The sequence below is a fragment of the Bacillus rossius genome, chromosome 10 (assembly GCF_032445375.1).
Source record: "Bacillus rossius redtenbacheri isolate Brsri chromosome 10, Brsri_v3, whole genome shotgun sequence".
In the NCBI taxonomy this organism is placed as follows: domain Eukaryota; kingdom Metazoa; phylum Arthropoda; class Insecta; order Phasmatodea; family Bacillidae; genus Bacillus; species Bacillus rossius.
In genome coordinates, this window is record NC_086337.1 from 14,560,455 (window position 1) to 14,573,332 (window position 12,878).

General features: G+C 36.6%; 1 protein-coding gene across 1 annotated transcript in view; it reads left to right on the plus strand.

The window, feature by feature from the left end:
* Window positions 1-4,544: 4,544 nt before the first annotated feature.
* Window positions 4,545-12,878, plus strand: part of LOC134536299 (guanine nucleotide-binding protein G(s) subunit alpha isoforms XLas-like) — a 375,501-nt gene continuing 367,167 nt past the window's right edge. Inside the window, exon 1 of the mRNA XM_063376050.1 lies at window positions 4,545-5,158. Within this exon, the coding sequence (XP_063232120.1) occupies window positions 4,630-5,158 (529 nt within the window). The 5' untranslated portion in view covers window positions 4,545-4,629. The remainder of the gene's footprint in view (window positions 5,159-12,878) is intronic.

Genomic DNA, 12,878 nt, shown 5'->3' on the forward strand with positions numbered 1-12,878 from the left:
GGTGACCATGATATTTAGTTATAGAAACTTTTTTTTCCGACTTTTCCGGTGGATTTTCCCACACTTTTATTTCATATAAACACTCTTCTGTTAAGATGCAATGTTCTGTAAAAATTTCAATCCAAACCATCGTATACTTTCCGAGTTTTGCGGCCAAATACATACGGAAGCTAAATTTTTATATATATAGATATGCCTATGAATACATTGCAGTATGTCTGTATAGCCTAATGGCAAAATTTGTGGCACTATAACTCAATAATAAGGTGATCCCACTAATATTATAAATGTGAAAGTTTGAATGGATGGATGAATGTTTGTTACTCAATCACGCCAGAACGGCTGAACGGATCTGGATGAAATTTGGCCTACAGCGAGCTCATAACCTGGATTCACACATAGACCACATATTCATATGAAATTCCATCCCTAAGGGAGTGAAAAAGTGATAATTTCATTTTATAACAGAAAAAATCATAGGTCATAGACATACAAACAGTAGTGAGTGTCATTTCTCTATGTCTGCCACACGATCATACACATAGTAAGGTCTGGCAAATTCATATTTTTCTCCTTGGTGAGACCAGCCCACTAAGTGGAGCTCGCAGCGGCTAGCAAAATAAAGGCGCTAATAACAGTTTTATTCTTAACTTCGTCAATAGATAGAGTTGCCTTGAATTTTAAACGTAACATCTTTTGATGCGTTTGTCATGTCTTTAATTTTCGTTTGTTGTGCCGTATGCGATTGCGATGAAATTTTGGTGAGTTGTTATGCGCATGCCCGTGAAGGTTTCTGAGATGGTATAACTATTTTGCAATAGTTGGAGCACGAATTGTTTCAAAAAATATGTTTATTTCATATTGTATAGCGGCACTTCGTCTGTTTTTGTTGTATAAGTGCGCACACATGACAAAATCTATTTAAATATAAAAGAGAGACAGATATATATATATATATATATGTATATATATATATATATATATATAGTGAGATAGAGAGATAAGTTGATATAGAGCGAGGTATAGAGAATGAAATGGGTTAGATAAAGAGATATATATGTATAGAGCTATATAGAGATTTATATATAGAAGAGGTATATATGTATATATGTAGATAAAGAGATAAATAGAGATAGAGAGATATATAGATATATATGTATATATAGATGTAGATATATATATATATATATATATATATATATTTAGAGATATGGATAGATGATTTGTATATTTGTAACTAGGTACTTCAAACATATTACAAAACAAAACTGAATTAGGCATTGCAATGCATGCCGAGCATTAGCTAGATAATGGAATCTTTTCAATATTAGTAATCTCTTATTTTCAAGCCTTTTTTTTATAGTGCTTTATAGAGTCTAGATTACATACAGACCAACAATTTTTAGATATATACAGGTAAATAACTATACACTGGCAGAACAACGTCTGTCGGGATATGAAAGTGGAATAAATTATTTTGAACACTTGACATTCAAATTAAGAAGACAATTACTAACTAAATCTGATTTCGAAAAATGTCCCCCTCACCCTGTGTTCAGCCCGGGCAACGCCGGGTACTGAAGCTAGTATTTGCATAACTACAAAATCAGTCTATTAGAATACTTAATCACATCTAACCTAAACATAATATAGAAATAAATTAAAAATTAATTTATTATAATCAATCCTAGCTTTGATATTTACTAAAAGAATTTCTTGGTGGTTTGAGTATTGTTTATTAATCAATATTGATTGATTAATTATTATTGATATCCCGACCTGTTATTTTGAAGTGAGTATAATTTTGTTATTCATGTTCTTTTTTATGCATTAACATTTGAAACAAATTAATAATAATCACAAAAGAGTTAGGATTCTCAAATACTTGAAAAAGAAATGAAAGCCAGAATTCCCGCGCTGTGTAATCTTATTGAGAATAATATTTGTCGAAGTTGAGTTATTTATTTAAATGTGTAGAAATTGTAGTTAGAATGGTTTCGTGCTATAGTTGGGGGTCCTAAAAATCATAATATAACATTTTATGGTGTGATTATTTCATCAGTTAGTAATATTAATTGTTAATTAATCATTATTGATTTATTAATAGTTATTATTTATTGAAAAGTTATTTTTGAGTTCATGTTTATTAAATTATTTTTATTTTAATAAAAATTTTAATAAATATAAAAAAGGATTCTTAAATACTTAAAAATCAAATGAAAGCCAATAAATCCCGCGCTGTGTTATTTTTAAAAAAATTGTATTTCCTCTCTCTCTTTCTCTCTCTCTTTCTCTCTCTCTCTCTTTACCGTTTAACGCTTACGATATGATTACTAATCGAGTTTTGAATTTCCAAAGAAAGTCATTTCTATCACCAGTACTGAGTTACACGCACTCTTTTTTAATATATATATATTTTTTTAGCAAATTCTAAAATGTTTCCCACTTAACTTTAACTTTTTTTTATCTTCCATTCCAATGGTTAGCAATGGCTACGTTCATGAATGCCTGAAAAATGGAATTTTCATAGTTTTCTAAAAACCCACCATAAATATTTTTTTAATAAAACCATTAAAACAATATTTGGCTATACATGATATTTAAAAAACTCCAAAAAATTGATTTAAAATTATGTATTAAACAAAAATATACTCCTAGTTCATACTACGGTTGAAAAGTAATTTGTTGTTATAATTTCTGAAACAACCAATTAACTTATTTTTTAATTATTTGCTTTTTAAAGCCCTCTTTTCAAATAACTTACTAAGTTAGCAAAATAATATTTTTTATTGTATGATTAGTCAAATTTAACCGATTAATATATATTTTTTTTCAGCTGAAATCTTCCAAATAATTTTTCCTTAAATGTTTGATTTTATTTGGAGTTGTTATCAATCGTAGGGTTATTTATGAATTCGTAGATAAAATAATTGTCACGGTATCTAATAGTTTGGTTCAGGGTAAAGATTTAAAAACATTTGAACAATTGCCAAAAACTAGAAAATCAACACTTTTTTTTTTTTTTAATTTTGGTTTTTTGATTCAGAACCGTAATTTACTGGCATATTAACTGTTCTCGGTTTGACGTTGAGTTATGGGACAATCTGTTTATAGCTTACTGTTTAAGTTAGCAAAATACTTTACAATTAAAAAAAAATAATCAAAACCATTTAAGTACTTTTTGTTTGATGTCGGAACAGACTAACCGACAAGTAGCATAAGCCAAAAAAATTATAATTTTTAGTTTCAAATAATGTTTGTATCGTTTCCAGTATTTTTTTATGTTTTGATCCAATGGACAGTATTTTTCCTCGAACATTTTTATTAGCAGTTTAGACATTAAAAAAAAAAATTTATAACTTTCCATAATATTTTACAAACTTTTGAGATTGTTTGGTTACTGATTAATAGGGCCAGTGAATTTCTGCGAAAATATTTCGAGACGAGCTGTGTTTTAAAATACTGAAGCATCCCACGTGTTTCTTGATTGGTTGGGTTTTTACCGGTGCATGCCGACTGTTGACACACGAATCACAGCAGTTCAGTGCAGAAGCAAACGCGTTCTGAATAGCCTGGATAAATAAAGCAATGGCTTCTCTTGAAAACGGCCGCCAATCACAAAGCGGAAATTACTGACGCAAAAATCTAGTAAGCGTTCGCTTTGCTTCGTGAAAAGTCACTGTCTCTACTGATTGAGCATACATGACTCGCATTTGAGAAGTTACGAATTTGATTCGACTGTGTTGATCAGTATATTTTTAAACATAATTTATGTATACGCATTTACGTTCATGGAGAAAATGCACACGCATAAAATAAACTAAACTTATTTAAAAAATATCTCAGCATTTCAGTTAGGAGACCTTTTGGTAAAACTTTATATATATATATATATATATATATATATATATATATATATATATATTTACCCCGCTGACATTTGTAATGGACCAACAATGATATTTTATTGGTTACTGGAGTCATTGGCTGTATTTATAAAGGAAACAAACAAATCAATCAGGTTCACAAAAATAATGACTATGATTTTTAAGTTTTTAGTAAAATATTTTTAAGTTCTCAGAATAAAGGAATTACTGGCTTTTAAATTCTTACATACGCGAATCGCTAACTAAAAAGGCTACGTTGAGTGAAAACAATAATTACACATTGCCCATGTTTGCTAGTGTCCATTCGGACAAAGTTTAAAGTAATATTTATAAAATAGCGTAGTTATATATCAGATGTCAGACGTGTACAAATTATAGCTTTTATCTGTCCGGTCGCTACGTGCTCACTATACTTTTTAAAAAGTTATTCCGGTCGTTTGCGCATGAAAGCGATACTTCGGGAAACTCATTTGGCCGGAGGACGGGCCGTTTCCGGCGGCAGTCACGTCATGTCATTAACCACGGGCCGAGGTAAACAAAGACAGCTGATAGCGGCGCGCCGGACGGCCACATCGATCGCGCCGTGCCGTAGTTCGGCCGCGCGCCGAGAGATGGCGGCGCGGTGCTCGCGAGGAGTGGGGGGCGCGACGGGCCGCTCAGTCGAGGCGAGTCGGCCTTGCCGTGAGGTTGGGACGAGCGCGGTGCACGAGCAGGTGCGTGTGTTTGTGCGTGCGTGTGTGCGATGGCGGCGATGGCGTCGTGCTACCCGGGCTTCGAGCTGGCCCCCGCGGCGCGCCACAAGGACTACAGCCGGCCGCTGCACGTGGACTGCAGCGTGGAGTACGAGCTGCCGAACCAGGCCAAGCCGCCAGAGGGCGCGCGCAGCGAGCCGCTGCTCATGATCCACCCGTGCTACTACCGGCGCGCCGAGAGCCAGCGCCGCAGCCCCTTCATCAACAACCTGCCGTCGGCGAGCTCGCGGCGCGCGGTGCAGCTGCCGCAGTACCAGCTGCACGCCGTGCGCTACGTGGACCCCCACGCCCGGCAGCTGCCGCCCGCCGCCTGGGCCCAGCAGCGCGACCCGCTGCTCTGCGGCGCGGACTTCAGCTCGGGCTCGGACAGCGGCGTGAGCGCCGGCCAGTGGACCGACTCGGAGCGCAGCCCCGCCGCCCCCGCGGCCCCCGCCGCCCCCGCCGCCCCCGCCGCCCCGCCGGCGCGCGGGCCCGACAGCGGCGTGGCCAGCCCCGTGGACGACAAGGCCGTGCTGTCAGGTACACCGTCGCTGTCACTCTCATCCTTTACAAGTTCACTCGTGTGGTTTGTTTTCCTTTGCCGACTTGACGTTAAATGCAACAATGACATGGCACAAAAATTTAATATCATAACCAATTTTCATATGGAACCTTTGGTGGGAAAAAAAAAATTACCTCCTGCTCACGCGTGTAGTTGCCTCATGTTTCATGTAGTGCCTTGCTCATGCTCTATTTATTTATTTATTTATTTATTTATCGTCTTTATTGGTGGCGAAGTTAAGGTGGTACGCCTTTTCTTACACTTAACCACTTTTCTGCAATTACATCAAATAGTGGAATATTAAAAATTAAGCATGATATAAGCAGATGTTGACTAAATATTAAGAGAACAAATTAAAATTTTAACTTAATGTTCAAATATTTACTATTACAAAAGATTCAACCATAAATAATTTAAAGTAATTAAAAATTAAGCATAGACATACATAAAAAGGAAAGTGATTAAACATACAGCAAATAGTATCAAAAAAACTAGGCAAGAGATGGGTGTTATTTAAAAAATAAATTCATTATCGTGTTAAAATTAGTGTTTGCAGCGATTTTATAGTTTTACTGCATCGACGCAATGAACTTTAATTAACCCCGTGGCGATTAGTATTTTTATACTTGATAGAAGAATTGACAATGACTGTATTTCGAGCTTAGATACAAAATTTGTTTGGTTTAGCGCAGTCTTGTCTTATGCACTTCGTTACATGTCATGAAATGTCATTTCGTGTGCGGCAGTTAAGATTTATTTTGTAATTTGGATTTTTTGTGCCTGAATAGTTTAGAAACGACCAGAATTTAGCAGTAACTGAATGGTATAAATTTAATCTTCGAACACCCATAATGTCGTGATTGAACGTAATTCAAATTACGAAATTGGGAGTAGTCATTGAACGTGATTGAAATTGCGAGTATATATACTATAATACTATAACGATACTATAGCGATAGCGATACTATAACTATTAATGACGTCAGTAACCTGACGAAGCTCGCGTCATTACCATTTATATGATTTTTTGCGCAAAATAGTTTTTATTATTTTAATTGTTTGGGTAGGCCTATTTCATTATATACTACAGCCGTACCTATTCTAGTTATAGACACGATTCAGAGGGTATATTATTTTGTGTATTATAATATAATTTCCTCAAACAAATAATCTGCAAACTAAGTATTTGAAACATTGCCGTCCAAAATGTCCTGTTACCGTAAAAACATACTCGTCTAATTACTTCAGCACCGTCATGTTGATGACTTCATCAATATCGCTACCATGTGGCGATGCAAACTTATAAAACCGTTTTTAATGTAGCAGAACGAACCTCGCCAAACCCTTCGCTTTGTTATTTCTTCAACGAGTGCAATAATACTAACATAATAAATGTTCGTGATTCACCTAACAAAAGAAAGCTAATTTTTCACCTATCGCAAATGAAACCAACACAACACATGTCACCTAACATCATATCACACGCACATAAACCACTATTTAAAAAAAACATAAAAAAAAGCCATTTATCTTTTCTAGCTTTATGGCAGTTATCATTTTCTGTCAATGTATCTCTTGTGTACAAAAAATTTACGCCAAAAAATTAGCAATTTCTCATTTAAATACAGTCAATATCGCGAAACACGAATTGTCACTTCTTTCGTCACTGCTACAAACATATCCACACGTTCATCCTCCACTCCGCACCATTAAATTTATTCTCTATAAACACCTTTCATTTCTCTGGTGATTACTGCACTTAGTACCACTACAAAATGTTTCGTACTACCTACTTAATACTTATTGTATACTTATTTTAATCACTTTCCTATCATCAATATTATATCTTTCCATTTATTACTTCACTCCTGCTCGTTTTTTCGCTGAAAAACACACTATCAACGCGACCTTATTCAGTCTTTTAATGTTACCAGTTCGTTTCTCCATTCTAGTTTATCATTTATCAATTTAATGACGTCATACTGATACATTTTGCTTATTTTATTTCCACCATTAAAAAAATCTTCTGTAATGCACATACATACAATTTTGAATAATACTTGTTCATTACTACTCCCACGTTCAAGGATATACATTATGTAGATAAATATTTTATAAACACTGCCAAAACAGCATTCTACAAGTGTGAGAGAGTTAACTGCAGCATTTTTTTTTTTTTTCGCAATAAGACATATGTGAAATGTGAAGTTGGCAATTTGATTGCGGCGTTGGTGTATGTCGTAACAACTGCTTTTTTTATTTCAATAGGCCTACGTCATTACGCGGTGTTTTTTCTTCCCTGCTACAGTGTTTACACGAGAAATTGCGTTCGGCAGGAATGATCGTCGGGCGCGCACCGTTACTGCGGAAATACGTTCTTTTTTTTGTTTGTGTTGACCCGAGTTGTTTATTTTTTGTGCGGGTGGTGAATGGTGCCGACGACTCGTGGTAGGGGCGGACACCCCCGGGGCAAAGCGACTTCCAGCCACGCTAGACTGCAGTGCAGGGCAGATGGCACCCCTGTGGCCAGGTCTTTACTACCCGGCTTCATAACATTTAAACTCTTATTCCGTTTACTGTCGTGGTTCTAATAAGTTTCAGTATGTTTTTAAGTTTACCTACGAGAGTTAATTTTTCTAAGACAATAAAATAGCGTCTTTTAATAGTTTGGTTACAGGTGTATAGGTAAACACAAATTATTTTTGTTACAAAAGGAACTACATATTTACAAAACGTCGGTCACTTATTAACAAATACATTCCAATAATAATTTACTATGATCAAACAGAGCCAAAATTGTTAATATTAAAAGATATGAAAAAAAATTACGACAAAAATGGTTGAAACCAAGATGACGTATAAATGTTACGTTTCCTTAGAAGATAGATGCTTCTGATGAATTACTAGAACATGTATTTCCAAAATTCTCATTCCAAATTTCCTCTTAAGAATATAATTTTTAAGTACATTTTTAAAAATTTTTCAATAAATTTTTAAGTTGTGCCCCAAAAGTTTTGTGCTCTTTTCGTACATCTGGCAACAGAGCACGCCGGGGCAATGACAGCGCTAATAGCAGGTATCGTGCATTGGAAAGACAGGGTAAATGCACACTGGCACACTGCAATCGAAGAATGAGAGACGCTACGGGAAGGGACGCGATCACTCTAGAGTGATAGCGACTCAACCCCAGGAGCGCAGCTACGGTCTCTTTCCATGCAGTGACTGTCCTCGTTTGCGGCGCGTTAAACAATAATTAACGAGTTTTACGCAGCACGGGATTAGCCTATTTCTCTTTAGGAAAGTTTGAATTGGTAATATAGCAATTTCAACGTCAGCGTTTTGCAAAACAATTTAATGAACCTTTTTTTTTTGCGTCGTTATATTATAAGTAATTTAATAGGTTGATTCGCAGCGCAACTTTCCAACTTTCCATTCATATTTACAACCTAATGTTTTATGTATTAAGGTAAACTAATTTAATCCGTTTTTAGATATATATTTATGATTTAGATATTAATGTAGGTTATTAATATTAGCCAAGCGAATGATATGAGCTATTATTATACAGTTTATAATTTAAGGATTTTTTTAACCCTTTTTGGTAAACCGCGGGAAAGTTTGCACGTGATACATTTTAAATTTTCAATAATTCGTGGTTTAACTAACTAATAGACACCTAATCTTATATTTTTTAAGGTTTAAATTCAGAATCGTTCTGCATTAATTTGGTTTACACTCATAACACACCGGTTTGATTAATATAAAATGTTTCCAGATATATTTAAACCGTTTCAAAGTTTTAAAATGCTTGTTTTATTTTTAGATAATAAACTTTAAAATATTTTAGAGTTATATACCTATATCTAACAAATTACTTTATTTCGCAGCTAATAGTTTTAATGGAAATTTCAAACCAAGAAACTGCAATTCACAATATTTCCATCCCTACAATATTTGAAACTAACATTAAAAAAGAGAATCAGTAATACACTTTTTATTGTAATATTAAAACCATCAAGGCAAATATCTTAATATAGTGGGTTTCGTTCGGAAAGGTGCAGCATAAGGAAATGAAAGGGAACATGTACACTCGAGCGGCGTGACGGGGCTGAATGGCAGTTTGATGGAACAGACAGCGGAGCCCGCGCGCCTACTTGCGCCCGAGCGTACGACCCCGGCTCTGGGCGCCGTCGCCCAAAAACTGTTTCATTGTTTGTAAATGCCTCGGTCGGGTCGCCCTGCCCGCCGCAACAATGCCCCTCCGGTCGCAACAATGGTTCTCTTTTCCGTTCATTGTAGCGAGCCACCTATTCGTTAGGAGCGCGCCTTGTTTTATGTATAACTGGGAGTCGTGTTTCCTCGTGCTGCGAGTGTCCTTCCCCCTTCCATTTTCCTTCCCCTTCCATTTTCCCCCCCCTTCCATTTTCCTCCCCCTTTCCCCCTCGTAACTTTGTTATAACTAATTTACAGTCCTCTTGTTCATGCCCGCGTGTGTACGTGATTCCGTGAAATAGTTTCGCCCCGGAAGTAGTGTAGTATAGGGTCATAGTTCCTTCTACGAAGTATTTGCCAAATAATCATTAAAACAAAATAATTAAATCAAGTTGTGTACAATGACTACACTAAAAAATGCCCGTGGTCATATATTAATTATGTATAGCTCGCAGTTTACACTTGATGGAAAGAATGTGAAATCTATTATTACCCATTATTAAGTTTCGATTAGCAATACCAGCAACACCGTTATTCTCTCTGTAAACTGCATTTTACATCTTTTTTTATTATTAACTCGCTTTCCTCTCTCTTTTTTTTGTCTGTTCGGTACCAATTTTGCAATCGATTTTGAACTAACTTCCCGATGAGCTATAGACTTGAAAATTTAAACACAGCTCAGAACTGGATGACCAGGCACACACAAGACTAAGAACGCAGAAAACAATTATTAAAATAAAAAAAAATAGACTACACTTTTAAAACTGACTAAAAATTATAAAATAATTTCTTGCTAGCCCCATACAGATTGTCCTGAAAATTTGTGATTGTGAATTTTTAATACGTATAAAAAAACTTGTAAGATTTAAAAGGGAAAACGTGAGGCGCATGTAATAGATAATACTTACTAAGGAGTTTAGGGCGTAGCTTTCGTTGAGAAAACTCACACAAGAGTTCATATCATTTGTAGTGTAATAAAATTGTGACTTACATGAACTATCCGTGCATCAATTATATATTGAATACGTCCCACGTGATATTTCCACGCAAAATGCTTAAGCGCTTCTTATCCTCATAGTTGTATCTAAAGTTCGATTCAAATATCAATGTTTACATTTTGAACCTGTTTCGTTTAGGATTTTCACCTTCAGAAATGTTAGTCTGTGCGGACCTTTCAATTCGCGGAACACTTTGACTATCTGTTGGCCTTGAACACACACTGTGTTAATGTTTACAAAGTTCCTTTTTTACTAACTGGACAGTGAGAGCATTCCTGTGGTAGCCCGAAGGAAAAAAAAAAGAACTTACGCCTTGTTGTAAATGATGCTACCTGTGAAAAGTAGTGACAGTGTTTTGAGGTCTCTGACACCGTATTTGCAATGAGGTTCCCGTTTTTGCCTAAATGTAGGCCTGCCGATTGTAATTTCCAGAAGGGCCAAGTGTGAATGGCAGAACTTTGCGGAAGCTGTGCGGTGCAATTTGCATTTGAAATCTTGTGTGCTATTAAGAATAATTTTTTTTTGTTTTATGAAAACACGTGCGGGGGAACTTGTTATTTACGTTTCCTTTTGTGAAATAATAGAATTAGGTGTAACTAACAAGATAACACATATTTTGTGCCCCTTAATCACTTTTACACCTAACAACCTAGTGTCATCGTTAGAGACCCGAAAAAATCGCGGATTCAATTCGCGATATCCTAAAATTGAAATAGTTATACACCAATGCTGCTTCTGCCATTGGCTCACAACTCATCTTCAGGACTCTGGGCCAATAAGAAACACATAACCAAATCTGTAATGAATCACAGGCTACTACGTTGGGACATCTCACACGACAGCAGCCAATGAGTGGGTGACATTTTCCCGAGTATACATAGAGCTGTGGAGTTCATTCTAGCGGTCATTGAACCCGTGAATTTTTCCGGTCCCTAGTCATCGTCATATGTTTATTGTAATGTTTTATAACAGTTATAGGCTAAAACGGTTGTTATCACAAGGATTTGGAAACAAATCTATCCATATTTTATTAATTAAATATGCGGTTAATATGTGACGTTGTAGCTAGCTGAAGTGAACTAGTTGAAAATTTTTTTGAGGTTGATGAGTTTGTCACATGGAACTACGTGTAAGTTGGAGGATTTACAAGCCAGGCAACATGCCAGTTGTGAGTTGAGGCTTTGAATATATATACTGTATAGAAGTCGCGAGTGGATAGGATTTACTCTACGTTTTTCAGAAGCGTATGATGAGCAGCTTGGGAACTTCACCGCTGCAGTGCGCTGCCGTAACGCCCTGTATCGTCTTAGTTGTTATTTACACGTTAGAGCGCAGCCCTGTCGCCCGCTGTCATTCCCCGCACCCCCCATCTATAATTCACTGCAGCTCAAGTTCGTTCAACGGGAGGGGGAAGGGGTGTTTGAAGAGTTCGACACTTGTCCGCTAGGGACCACCACAAGTCGATGCCCTAGAGATGGTGGCGATTGCGGCGGTGAATTAACCAACTACCTCAAAACCGTATTAGAAATTTTAACCTGGGCTGGCGACTTCTATACAGTATATATATTCAAAGGTTGAGGTGTGTTTGGGAGCGCACGGTCATAGAGTCGTGGACTGTGGTAGATCCACCACCGCCCCTGAGCACGCAGAGGCGAGGGACAGAAAGCGGCTCGCAGTTGGCATTCCCGCCGCGCAGGTCCTGTGTTCGGGCGCGGTGAAAGCGCGCGTGTCGCTATCTGCGCGGACGCCGGTGAAACTATGTCGCCAGCCAGGCCAGGACGTGTTCCGACCATAGACTAACCACTATGCAGACGCATTCTTGTCTCCTGCGCACGTACTACTTGCCAACAACAGGACCGAAATCAAAGCAATGCACTACCTTTTGTTTAATATTGGTGCGCCGACAGTCACACGCTTTTGTTGAAAATTTTCCACACCAGTTCGAGTTGCCAGGTTTTGTTGGCAAAATGCTTACGTTACCGGATTTTGCTAACGAAATGGTGCATTTCGTAAATCCGTTGTTCATATTTGGAACGAAACGCACAAAATTATGAATTCGTCTTGCTACGCATATGCGTACGACTATTTTAGGTACTGGTTTCGCAACTAAAAAATTAAAACTTTTTGCAAAATAAATTAAATGAAAGCTGATATTTTAAATTATTTACAATTAAATAAATTATGTTTTGAAAGATTTTTTAGGCCTTTAGTTGTGGGGCATTTCGGAAACGTATTCTATACAAATAACCCGTAGTTAACACATTTTCGTTCTTAAATAGCCTTCCTATGAAATTATGGTTATTATTTGAGTATTAACTGAAGGAATTTCAAAACAATTGAACGCCGAATGCATCCTTGATGAAACTAGGCTTCGTTATTTCAGTAATAACAATTTTCTGACATCAGTATTAAAATTAAAATCGTAGCTTAATGATTCTTAACGTTAGTAGGGATGAGAAACATGTATTTATTTAGGTTAATTATCAGT